We start from the raw sequence: 13,459 nt of genomic DNA, 5'->3' as shown, positions 1-13,459 counted from the left end.
GTTTTGTTCCAGGTGGAAACCCACATGATGTGCCAAGAACGTCGCAGGTCGGAATCGACTTCAACGAGTCTTGAACGGGAACACGCAGCCCGTCAGTATCGCAGAGAATGACTCGAATACCCGCAGCACCTCACTTCGAATGTGATACATCGCAACTAGGGCTATATTAAATTATATTTCCATTTGTTTCCTAAGACAAGCCCCCGGTTCCTCTAGTTTTAGCGTCAATTAGCAAACCAAAGCCAGCAGAATATTAAACAAATAGGGTCTCGATATAAACGAAATATAAAAATTATATATTTTTCTTAACCAAAGCTAGTCTAAGATGTCGAATCAAATGCCGATTTATAGTCAAGTTGTGCCGAAATCGCAGTTCCGCGGGAAGAGTTCTAAAAGCGGGGCAACACGTGAACCTCGAGGACAAAACTTGAGGGGCGAGTTCGATCCATTGAACTTCAACCATGGTGGCAACATACAGTTGATGAATGCACCTTTAGAGAATAGAATTGAGAAGTTGGAGAAGAGAGAGTCGAGACGGAAGGAGGAGACGAGTCGATCGAGGAGGAAGAACGACGCGTGCGAGGGAAAGGTTGAGGCTTACTTAAGACAGAACCAAGTTAGCATGAGGCAGCAACAGCACAGGCATTCGGCGGTGAGGCAAGCAGAGCACAGGGTTAATCTAAGGTAATTAGTCATTTTCTGATCTATCTTTTCTTCGCTATTTTACTTCCTTTTTATTTTCAATATCAGTGACGAAACTAACATTATATTATCCTTAGGAATGATCGTTGCAATTATGTTTTACTTTAATAACTAACTCACCAGGTCAGAGGCTTGAAACTGTCAAAAGTCTACATATATTTAAAGAAAAAATAATAGTATTTCACAGTTATTTACTATTTATTAAATGAATGCTTTAATAATGAACAACAAATACTTTCAAGTTTGTATTTTGGTGCTCTATTTGTTGGAAAAGAAAAGTGAGGTTTTAATACTTTCCTCAGCGTTATTACGTTATTTCTCCACGTAAGAATGGTTTCTGCTTTATCGAAAATATGAAAAACAAAAATAAACGAATTGCTCAAGCATCACATTTTTGAATATTCTATTTTAGAGTAAAGTTTTTTTTATTAATTTGAATAACAGTGATATCATTTTTTTAATTAAGGTCTCTTCCTTTAAATGACGTTTCAACCCCACGTGGCCACGACAGAACACCGACTGAGAGGCATCGAGCTTTCCCGGAGAGAGATAGAGAGGGTTCAAAGGAATATCGTCGCGAAAGGGAGAGGGACCGGGATCGAGATAGGGACAATTTTGAATTTGACGGTAAGTTAGTAAATAAAAATTGTTACTTAGAGTTATAGATCATTACATTACGTGTAAATTTATGATCGTAAGAATTTATTCTCCAAGGCAAAGCGAGATATCATTTCAAAGTGATACTTTTATAGCTGGCTCGTAATAAAAGTTAAAATGTGTCTATTATGTCTACGCAGTGGCAAACGACCAGAATTGTGCCGCGACTTTCTCCTTGGCATTATAACTTTTTATGAGACGATTCTTGAATACTTTGTTAAATTCATTTTAGAATTATACGAAAAGTTAAAGTGATGTAAGATATATATAAATTTCTCCGCACTGCTGTAAGTAGGATATGTATATTCTAAGTTATTTATTCAATAATAATTCTTTTATAATATTCAATAAAGTTTATATAAAATTATACATAAATACATACACACACACACACACATATATATATATATATATATATATATATTTATATGTATATTATTTTTCATATCAGAACAGACAGAAATAAACAGACGGAGCTTGCTTAGTATCTCCATTATAATTATATTATCGATTAGTACAATTACGTCATCCTCCTCATCCTTTTGATTTCAAAAGATCCTGTATTCGCCTGACTATTATTATTCTTCAGCTTTTATTTTAGTGTAAATTGTGACAATAATTTATTATGAAAGATTGTCAAAATCAACCGACGATTTCATTTCTTTTAGACTAGATAATGTTTAGATCGGAATATAATTAGATTTACATTCATCTCCATTATTATCATTTCAACCGTAAGAGGTTCACTGCTGCGTATAGGCTTCCTCTATAGATTTCCAATAGGGCCGGCTAAAAGCGGCTTGCAACCAGCGCTTTCTTGACCTTACAAGGAATCCTTGGACAGACGTGTTCAATTTGTGGGTAGATGTCATATTCTGTGCTTCCCGATCCGGTGGTCGATTCTCATCATCATCATTTCATCCAAAGGACGTCTTCTGCCGAACATAGGCCTATCGAATATTGGAAAATACAGGCTGGAAACTAACTACATCTAGCATCCTTACAAAGTCGTCTGTCCACCCGGTGTGCGGAAGTCTGTGCTGCGCTTACTGATCCGTGGTCTCCTTTCCAGAACCTTAAGACCCTAGCCGTCACCTATTTTGCACGATATGTGGCTTGCCCCCTACCAGTTCAACTGACCAATCCGCTGAGCTTCGGCTACTTCGTTTGTTTACGGATCTTCTCGTTTCTGAATTAATTCGATGATTCTGAAACACTACTCTGACGACAATATTTATTCATTATTTTATCGTTAAAATATCTTGTAAAGCTGAATGTTATCCAGCGATGAGTTTTCTGTCCTTATACCAATGTATCCGGTTTTAAAAGCCAACTTTAACCGAGTGTACCGCGCGTACCATTGTCAAAGCCCGGATGCGATGGTGGCTCAAGGCGGAAGCCGTGAGGTTTATCACTTTTTCTGCGACAAAGTGAGTACGAACAATAGAGCTGGTTCATTGTTGCGCTGTAGCGTTGTGGATGAGAGTGGATAGCGAACATTTACGTACGACTGTATTAGCTTTTATTTAAATGAATGCGCTTTAGCACTCTAAGGTAATGAAGGTGATTGTATTAGTGAGCTTTAGTGGTTATTACATTATTTTATTATACAATTTATACAAAGGATCAAGACAGGATCTGTGTTTTTGATCTGTGGCGATCTTTATCTAGAAAAAAAATGTTCTTACTTTGAAAATGACGGATGGGTTGTGTTTCAAAAAAAGTGTAAATCAGATTTTGTCACATTAATTATGAGTACTACTTACTCAACGTCAATATTTATTTTACTACGTGGTTAAATAATTGAAGGGAAACCATTTGCATTGATAAGACAGACCTGGTTCTTTTAGAACGCATGTTTATATAAAATGTTTGATTATAGTTTTATTATTTAATGCATTCAGGCGTTACATTGCGGAAGTCCATCCTAAATAAGAAAGGACCAATATCTAGCCACCTCCGCACATGCAGTGGTTGTCGTGCATGAAAGTGCACCGCCCGCCAGCCCGCTCGTAAATAAGTAATTAGTGCTCGGTTAGGACTCAGTGTTTAGCACTAATCTGTGTAACAACTCCTGAAGATGCCCCGTGGAGGGGTGAAACACGTGTTGAGCGAATTTACGGTGGCGGTTGTGTAGTTGGCATTGTCTGTCGCATGCGCATTTACGAGCGGGCTGGCGGGCGGTGCACTTTCATGCACGACAACCACTGCATGTGCGGAGGTGGCTAGATATTGGTCCTTTCTTATTTATATAGTTTTATTGTTTGGAGATGATAACATAACATAACAATACCCATTCCAGGTACACCACTGAGCCCCATAGCATCGCGGGCTCACGACAAGGACTCCAATCGTCCGGTTCGCAAGTCGTCGTCGGCACACAAAGTGACGGAGGCGGCGATAACGACGGACAAACGACGCTTCTTCTGCAGGGAGTGGGCGTTCCAGAAGATCGCGCATTGTCTCGAACAGCGGCCTGTTAGCAAGACCTGCGGGGCTCTAATTTTGGGTACGTTTTCAATGGAACATACAAGACGTACATAAAAGCGGAGTTTATGGGGTTGGACTCACAGAAATGTTTTTCAACCTTAACAATACGTGACATAAATGACATACTGGGCTTGTTGTTGGACGTAATGGTGGCCACTGACGTAATTATAAACAAGTTAAGATGTAAATGGTTTAGTTTAATATTCTGTTACTCTAAGTTACAAATATATATTTTTACGTGATATTTTAATTTTTATATTGAAAAGATTCCACCTCTTCAGGCATAGGCATCTTTATATTGATGGTATTGGTTTTATATCGATTTAATTAATAATAAAGCCTGTAAGCATTAAACAAAAGTGAATGAGCCTTTCTTGAAAATATAAATTGATAACTATTAATTAGAAGTTAGTAGTAATGACTTAATGGTGATCACTATTATATGTGTTAATGTTTAATGCGTTTTGTAGTGTTACTTTGTTATTTTAGTCATTTAATGTTTTACTGACTATAAATACATTTTTTTAATTAATTTAAATGTGCTTAACTTAACTGAACGACTGAAATGGGACATCGAAATTACGCAAGTGTTGCATATACTTTAAGTTGTTTGTTTTCAAATATTTCGTGTGCGCCTAGTCAATCGAACTCTGTTCAAGAGGACCTACTTATCATGGGATCACAGACTAGACGTAGACCAAGTCTAATAAATAAGATAATAAACTCATAAGAGTAAAAGTACGCTGTAAGTGCATGACATTATATTTTATAGGAGATGCGGGGAGCGGTAAGACTGCACTGTGCCAGGAGCTCAGCCAACCTGGACAAGGCCCCCAGGCGCGGCAGCAGAGGGCGTTGAACAGGAGATTGTTGGCAAGGTTCTTCTTGCAGGTGAATATTTCAACATAGTGGTCAGCAGCTAAACTACTAATAAGCTTACACAAAGTTATATTTACCTGAACATTTATTCGCAATTATTACTCATTAAACTAACATAAAAATCATATAATTTATAATCACTTAAAATTATTAAAGTCTTATTTCAAAAGGATTGAGTTTATTTGCAATAAACTTGTTTGACATTCAATAGAAGCGACATATTTTGAGAGAGAGGTATTATATTGGTTTTCTAACAGTTAAAGGTATACATATGACTTGACTACTCTAGATGAAGACAGCTTGCGCCATGTCCGATTGGAAATGTAAAGCTAAAATCATGGCGATTGCTTTGATGACTATGCATAACGCTATATAGCGATATCCGTAAATAATTAAACATGCTTTATTATTCTCTATTACATTCCAGGGAGATAACGAAAGCAGCCTTCGTCCCGGGGAGTTCGTTCGCTCCGTGGCGATGCAGATCCTGAGCCACTCGTCACGTCGCCCGCGCCTCGATGCCGATCAGGACCAGTCACCAAGAGACGATTCAACGCCACCGTCCAACAGGTACCCTCGATTAGTGAATCAATTGATGCTTCTATTCATCCTTTTGAGAATGGAGTGACAAGATCACACCTTATAAAGAAGCGATTGATGGAAGATTATGTACAAAAATTTAAGTCTTATTCAACCTTTTAGATCGCTTTGAGGGTTTTAAAATTATTATAGAAAAACTAAGGTAAAAAAAAAGATTATTTATACCGTAAAGGTTTTTATATTAAGTTTCTTTACTCAGGCGTAATTCAGATGAAGACCGATTAATACAGCGCTTCCGCGAGCTAGGAGACGACGCCGAAGAGAGCTCTAAACCGCTGCTCGCCGATAGTGAAGGTAAGTTTTTTAATTTTAATTTCCTCCAAAAATGTCTATGGGTGATATGCCATATTTACCACGCTTGGCAAGCAGGTTGGCAGTTGCAGTTTGGTATTATGGTACGCAGAGAATGTTGCTATCCATCCTCTTGAAACTTGCTTGTGAGCAGTGGCAATCCTAAATAATTAATACTGAAAGTTTGAATTATGTAAGACTGTATATTAGGAATCGAACCTGCGATCTGCGATAGTAAGTCTCAGTCCTCCACCGCAGAGCTATCATTGCACAAGCAAGCTAACAAAATGATTTAAAAATTTTAAAGTTATGTATAACTGCAGGTATTTTTACATCTACTGTCATAATTTGCTTTAAAGGTTTTTGCTGACGAATGGGCTATACATTCATGCTATAATGATTTTACACTTATAACCAATGACCTTGTATAATGTTATCGATCTGAAATATAGACAATTTTTTTTTATATCAGAATGCGAAAAGCAAATTTCTGGCATTAGTCTGTCAGAACTGCTCGTTCTATGTATAAAATAAAATTCTAGCATTAATATTAGAGTGACTATAATTTTGTTGCTAGACGTTTTAATGATCGTTTTCTTTATATTTAATTGACATATGTTACATCAAATACATTATTACTTGCAGTTTTTTTATCTAATCCCAATGGGTAATTATTAATAATACGCATAATTACTTGTATATATAGCATATACATAGTAACCAGGCTGAAAGTGCTTAGGTTAAACAAACTAATAAAAATAAATAACAAAATTAATTAAATTTTACTGTCAATATTTATATATTAATTTTTTGTTAAAATATTATGGTCATTGTCAAAAGCTATTTAAATTAAAAAAGGAAGTCATTATAGTGCTACCAATAATTGCTATACGGCGCCTTAGGAAAACAAGGTGAGGTGGGGACGGAGGCAAATAGAACATGGGCGCTGATATAGATAGTTAAGACGCGGTATAGCAGTTTCAGTAGCATTACACTAAATAAAGCTTATCTTCTAGTAGATGTATGAAAAATTGTTACTTATAAAGTAATTATGTTCTCAGCAGAGCAGCGGACGGACGAAGAGGAATGCGGCAATGGTCGCCGTTCGCGGACCATCGACCGTATCCACGAGCGAGACGCGTACACGGATTCCATGCCCGGGGATGCTGCACTAAGCCGTTCTGATGATGTGAGATAATTGCTCATAATCCAACTCTTAAAACAGTCGAAATCAGTTAAGAAATTGATTTCGACAAGAAGCCGGAGAGAATTAAAAATACACTTCTGTTAATTAAACAAGTTCTAATTTGAAACTCTGAAACTGTGTATCGTACTTTGTTAGTTAGTTGTACCATACCTGATAAGGTTTTTTTTTATCAATGTATTATTACCACAGATTGTATATGTAATCTTTATTGTAAGTTATTAAAAAACACTCGATATGTACTAAAATTTAATGTTTGTTAGATTACAAAGTATTTATAGTAAAAATACTAGAGAAAGAATTTTTAGTTTAGCTATGGGGTTTGAAAATATCAGATGTTTTTTTCTGCACTATAAAATGCATGTTTAATAATATACTGATTTTACAAATAATTTTTTGTTTACAGTTGCCAGAAATCTTGCCAAGGTCGAGCGTAAAGGCCACGAACCCGTTCGTCAACGACGAGAACAACCCAGACTTTCGCCTATACGAGAACCACGAGAACGTATTCCTCAGAAACATATCCCAACGGCAGTCTAAAGAGTTAAGGAACTCACGGCTCCTTCGCCAAAGCTCCGAGCCTTTGACGGAGAAGAAGCCGTCGGTGCTACAGAAGAGTCTATCTACAGAACAGAAGAACGAGAGCTCCAGTGAGAATGAGAAGCCCAGAATCGAGAATAGTCCGCCTAAATCCCGGATACCGGTCGCTAACTTTCGATACCCAAACAAGAGTGAATTGCGGCCAAGTTCCAGCGAGAATTCACCGCACAAGCAGCGCCACGACGATAGGAGAGACCGTCCGTCAACGCCCAAAGACGACGGAACTGAACCACCAGAATACCAAAACGTGTTAAAACCCGACGCACAAGAGGAAGCTAAAGACGAACAGACCAACATAGAAAGGTTATTAGAAAAAAAGAGATCCGAGAGCGAAGACATGCCGCCGCCGATACCAAGTCTGCCGATCAGTCCTAGGACTTTAATAGCTAATGCGTATTACGACAAGCTGTTATCCGAGCCTGAGATACAACAGGCGCTGTTGCCGCAAAATTTGGAGAAGAACCCTGATGAGTGCTTCAAGAAAGCTCTTTTGTTTCCATTGTTAGAAATTGATCCACCGAAACAGTGCCTTTTCTTACTGGTCGACGCCATCGATGAAGGATCTTTGGGTGGTATGTGTTATTTATACTAAAAGTTATTTGTATTTTTTAAAATGTCTTAAATATTAACTACAATGTGTTTCACTATGTTATAAACATCTATAGACAACACAACTAAGCACCTTTTATTTTATATAATAAAGTATAAATTAATTACTTTTAACTTAGTTACAAGTGTCTTAAATAAATTGTTACTTGTAAGTACACGGCATTGCAGTATACTTTAAAGGTGTCTCCGTCGTTCTACCGGTAAAGAATATATCAATATATAAGTACATCAATAATCTATTTAAGTTATATTACAAATTATTAATTATTAATTTTATATATAAATGCAATCAATAGACTTAATGTCCCTTGTCTAAAGGATACTACATTTCGATGAAGTGATATTATTTCATTTATTAAGCTATATTTATGTATAACCGTAATATCTTTATATCTTTTACATTCGGGTTATTAAATAGGATTTTTTTCAATAACATCTGATAATTATTTTAATGTGTTTGTTTTGTATGTTCAATTACTTATTGCTTTACATTAATCAAATTGTCAGAAATTTCTCGTTCATAATATAATTAGTTCATAATATCGCAAGGCCTGAAGACCAAAGTCTTTGACCTGTGTGTGGTGCCATTGGGCCTTATAAGAAGTTACCCAAATAGCGATAGAGAAAGCTCTGCTAGGAGTTTCCACGCAAGGTCAAATCAGAAATGAGAAGATTCGCAGAACCAAGGTTATCGACGTAGCTCGAAGAAATGCTCGTCTGAAGTGGCAGTGGGCAGGGTATGTCACTCGTACAACCGATGGCCGTTGAGGCTGAAAGGTTCTTGTTCTTCGAATTTCTTTCTTCTTTCGAATTCGAAAGGGCGGCAGCGTATGATTGCCTTACCCAGTGTTTATCGGCTGAAAAACAGAATAAAATCTATCGGCCTTTATTTCAGCACAAACTCAAGGCGAGACTTCGGACGGCGTGGCGTCTCTGCTGGCTCGTCACCAACACCTGCTGCCGCACTGGTTGCTGCTCGTGTGCACGGCCAGGCGGCATTGCAAAGGACTCACCAAGATGTTTACAGGTTTAACTTACTTTCTATGAAAAAGTTTAATTTATAATCAAGATAGTAAAGTTATTGATCTTCATATACTAGGGTGTGCCAACCTGTTCATTGGAAGGTATTATTTGTGGCTCGCGACATAAATGTGTACGAGATCTCTTTTAATTTTTGTGACAAATTATTCAAAAAAATATTAATGCAGCATTAATGTTTCAAAATGTCTTTCACATTACTGACGACAAATGTAAATTGGAACAAGTTGCAACCAATACTCATATTTATATTCTCATATTATTTATACATATACTTATATATTTATAATATTAATTTCTGTATAAAAATTAGTACTTTTTTAATTATGGTACGCCAAAAATAAATGGCTCGTACTGCAAAAGGTCACCCATGAGATATAGTATCCAAATGTCCACAAAGTTTCTTTCCTCATCTCTCTCTTTTAAATCTCTTTAAAAAATACGGCTCTTAATATGAGATATATTTGTTTTTAAACTACTACAGTGATCCAATTATCTTCCGCTTGTATTAAACTAAGATGTTGGTTATACAAAACGTGCCTTATAAAAGACGTTTTTCGTTCTGTACTGAAGGATGTCGTAGGAGAGAAACAGTCAAGGGAGTTTAAGTTCAGAATGCTGTTCGAGCCTTGATTCTAAAACCACAATGTCCATGTATGTATATCAATTTTACATGTATACACTATATATATTATCTTCTCAGGGTTCAGAAAAATAACGCTAGACGAGCTGCAGAGGGCGCACGTGTCGGCCGACGTGCAGAGATACGTGCTCGCGCGACTCGACACCGAACCCAAATTACGGTAAAAATTTACAACTACCTTGCATATACAGCATGAATGGTTATAGATGTAATAGCTTCAAAAAGGCGAAGTTCACTAATTAGGAAAGTTTTAAAGCTTTTACACTTATTTTCAATCACCCGTATTAAGTTATCACTTTGAAAAATGTTACATTAAATTATTTTGTCTATTGTAATGCGACGGGCCAATAACCTCTGGCATTGCAAAGTCTGCAGAGACAGATAATAAACAATAATTAATTTAAATATGCAGTAATACGAATTTTATAAACGCATTTGTTTAATATGTCGAGAAGAACCTGGCAAGAAATTGTAATTCCTCTACAACGAATTTTGTAAATAAAATCAGGGTGGAATTGTCTCTGCTGTATATTTGTTTTCTTGTTACTTAGCATGCATGTGGATATCGACAAAAAATATTTAGAATTTTATTGTCACAGAGCCCGAGTGTCAAGCGACTCCACAGCCGCTGCAGCTGCGGCAGCCGCATTAGACCATCTGCGAATAAAAAGCGACGGCTGCTTACTGTACCTAGAAAAGGTAGGAATTTTTTTTAATATCATTAAGTAACGTAGTTACCATATGACCATGATAGTAGTTATAAGATAATGTCAATGTTTCAATTTCAATTTTATATCCTTATATCCGAAAAGATCTTTCTGAAGTGTGTGAATTATATTATCTACTGTAGCTAATAGGAAACAAGCAACATTTGGATTTCTTGTAGAATATACCTTTTATAAGAAGTAGAGGTTTATCAGGTATCACAGCCACATAATACTGTGCAAGTCTTCTACTATAGTGCTACCGAAACCGCTGTACCGCGCCATAGGTATGCGTGGGCGAGGGAGAGATCAGGCTCTCGGTTCCATTAGCACTTCATTGGACCCTACCTAGACACGTATTTCTAGGACACTGTACAGCAGATTCAGCAGCATTGTAGTAGCCTTGTACAAGGACACATGATTTATGATTTTTTAGACCTGTGGTATAATACGACGTTGTAATTATTAGACCCCGTTGTCGCAAGGCAGTGAAATGTTGCAATTGCCAAAATATAAAAGTATGGAGATGTTTGGAACAATATTATATGTTAACATTATATATTAACATACGTTATCAATTTTAAGGTTCTAGATGGCGTAGCGGACGGATTCATAGCGCTGCGAGAAATAAGGGAGATCCCCGGCACGCTGAACGGGTTATACCTGTGGTTGGCGCAAAGGCTGTTTCACGGACGACGATTCACAAAGGTGAGATTTTATAAATACACATATACAGCGTGATTTGATATAGATGTAAAAGCTTTACAAGTAGTGTATATGAAGCCTGGTTTTTGTCAAGTATTGTATAGTACACCCCATCAAAGATTGAATAATTTATTAGCTGACATGATCAAAAATCTTTATTTTGACCAAAAATCAATGATTCCACATATAATTAAAAACGTAATGATAATATATGTAATATACTATAAAGTATAACCTAGTGTAAACATAGGGTATTTTTATTTAAAATTAAGACAATACGTGCAATAAATAGACATTGTGTTCAATAATACTTTGACTGTTTGATCTAATATATAGTTTGGTAGTGGTTTATTCTTCCACTTGTAAAAAAAAAACACTAACGCTATTTGAATACACTTTTTTGTTATATTTCCCACATACATTCGATGAAGATAATAATTTTAAGATTATTAAAAAAATTCTCCAGGTTCGTCTACTGCTGGATGTCCTACTGGCAGCCCGGTGCGGCGTGACCGAGGAGATGCTCTACAAATGTTTGCTCACCAAGGAGTACAGCGTAACGCGAGAAGATTTCAACCGTCGCTTGCATTTATTACGAAGGTCATTATTTCGAAATTTTTGTATAATAGACTTACGTCATTGTAACGGAATTTTCTCTTTCTCGACACTTCTATCCCATAGTGACGTCTAAAACGTCAACTGAAAAAATCTAACACATGTTAAAAATATACGGAATCAGATTTTTTAATTAAATTCTGCAAAATATTATTGAATTGTCATTATTTAAACTAAAAACATTAAAAATATGTAGACAAAAAATAATAGAGCGCGTTCAGACAGGGCGGGGAGGAGTGTACCTCCCCGCCCTGTCTGAACGCGCTTATACCCTAGGCAGCCGTACAGGGGTTTTGGTGCCACTAATAAAAAGAACCTCGTATACAATACTTCTAAACTTATATTTTTCGAACGAAAACATAGAAGCCGCCTCTATATTTTGTCAAGGAAAATTACAATTCTTCAATATACATCTGAATTTCCTATAACATGGTGTGAAAAAGTGTTCTGAAAAAAGTTGTATATTCATTGTGTAGGCAATGGAACTACTTGACTTTTAACTATGACTATTTAGTTAAAATAAGCATTTTTTTGATGTTTAAATTGGTGCTAAAACACTGAGAATATGATCATTTGACTCCAGGATCCTAGTGATGGAGCGGTCGACAGGATTCCTGTCCATCTTCCACCACTCGTTCGCCAAGTGGCTGGTGGACGTGAAGCACTGCACTCGGCGCTATCTCTGCTGCCCGCCCGACGGACACGCTGCCCTCGCCATGTACTACACCCTAGACGCTAAGAGGTACTACCCGGTAGCCATAATAAAAAAGATTTTTAATACTTTAATGAGCATTTTACATTAAAAATATTTTTTTCCAGATTAACCGCATTGGAGATTCATAACTACGTATATCACATGACGCACCTGGAGCAGCATATGTCAGCACAAAAGAAAAATAAACAAATGTATGTTTACAATTTTTTTTATTTACTCATTAGGCATCAAAATTTCTCTATATTGCCCAATATTTTCTATATTGCTTAGTAGAATATATAACTATATACAATAATTTATACTGAAAAAAACAAACAAATGACCACAATTTCTAATGCCAATAAAAGTTTTAATTGCTATTGCCTTGATATTTAGCACCATATAGATCCCATTGACGCGAAATCATTATTACTTGGAGTTATTGTCATTAATAATTAATCGATGAAATGTGAGTGAATCAATATAGAAGCATTGGTTTTGAATAGGTTAATTATTAAATTTGATTTTATTTATCAGAAATATTCAACATTATTAATAATTGTTGCCAAGTATTGGTATAACAAAACTCGACCAACAAATTTCGACCACTAAAACAGCGAATTTTTGAGCGTTTTTAGTTCTAATCTGTAATAATGTAATTGTATATGCGTTACTATGCTAGATGCCAACGGTGAATAATTTTGTTTACGTTAATCCACTATAAAGCCCAAACAAATCAGAAGTTTGAAGTTTTGAAACAACTTTAAATTAAATCCAAGGTTATTTGACTGTTTGACTTAATTGAAATAAATAATTGATTTTTCAACACGCAGATTCTGATTTCAAAGTAAAGAATTTTGGGTGTTTAACTAATAGAATCTATTTTAGTGACCAGGAAGATGGTCTGGATCTTCACACACTCATTCTTCTTTGGGTGCTGGATTCCGGTTGCGATGTGGAGTCAGCGCTGAAGAGAGAAACCGAAACTGTCAAACAGATTGAGCGAACTGACTCCGAGGTAACATTTA

The 13,459-nt window shown here is 36.3% G+C and overlaps 1 protein-coding gene across 1 annotated transcript in view; it reads left to right on the top strand.

Annotated features, from left to right (window-relative positions):
* LOC137923121 (ankyrin repeat domain-containing protein 50) overlaps window positions 1-13,459 on the top strand; it is a 121,697-nt gene that overhangs the window by 72,617 nt on the left and 35,621 nt on the right. Inside the window, exons 3-18 of the mRNA XM_068766284.1 lie at window positions 13-684; window positions 1,169-1,329; window positions 3,662-3,868; window positions 4,622-4,740; window positions 5,156-5,298; window positions 5,528-5,622; window positions 6,681-6,808; window positions 7,230-7,995; window positions 8,928-9,059; window positions 9,774-9,873; window positions 10,313-10,412; window positions 11,003-11,125; window positions 11,589-11,722; window positions 12,321-12,479; window positions 12,557-12,643; window positions 13,320-13,449. Coding sequence (XP_068622385.1) covers window positions 326-684; window positions 1,169-1,329; window positions 3,662-3,868; window positions 4,622-4,740; window positions 5,156-5,298; window positions 5,528-5,622; window positions 6,681-6,808; window positions 7,230-7,995; window positions 8,928-9,059; window positions 9,774-9,873; window positions 10,313-10,412; window positions 11,003-11,125; window positions 11,589-11,722; window positions 12,321-12,479; window positions 12,557-12,643; window positions 13,320-13,449 — 2,943 coding nt within the window. The 5' untranslated portion in view covers window positions 13-325. The remainder of the gene's footprint in view (window positions 1-12; window positions 685-1,168; window positions 1,330-3,661; window positions 3,869-4,621; window positions 4,741-5,155; window positions 5,299-5,527; window positions 5,623-6,680; window positions 6,809-7,229; window positions 7,996-8,927; window positions 9,060-9,773; window positions 9,874-10,312; window positions 10,413-11,002; window positions 11,126-11,588; window positions 11,723-12,320; window positions 12,480-12,556; window positions 12,644-13,319; window positions 13,450-13,459) is intronic.

Source organism: Battus philenor, unplaced genomic scaffold (genome assembly GCF_028537555.1).
Source record: "Battus philenor isolate CCGP_79_NKW_IND1 unplaced genomic scaffold, ilBatPhil1.0.hap1 SCAF_20, whole genome shotgun sequence".
In the NCBI taxonomy this organism is placed as follows: Eukaryota; Metazoa; Arthropoda; class Insecta; order Lepidoptera; family Papilionidae; genus Battus; species Battus philenor.
Note: the sequence above shows the minus strand (reverse complement) of the source record. Positions and strands in the feature narration are given on the sequence as shown.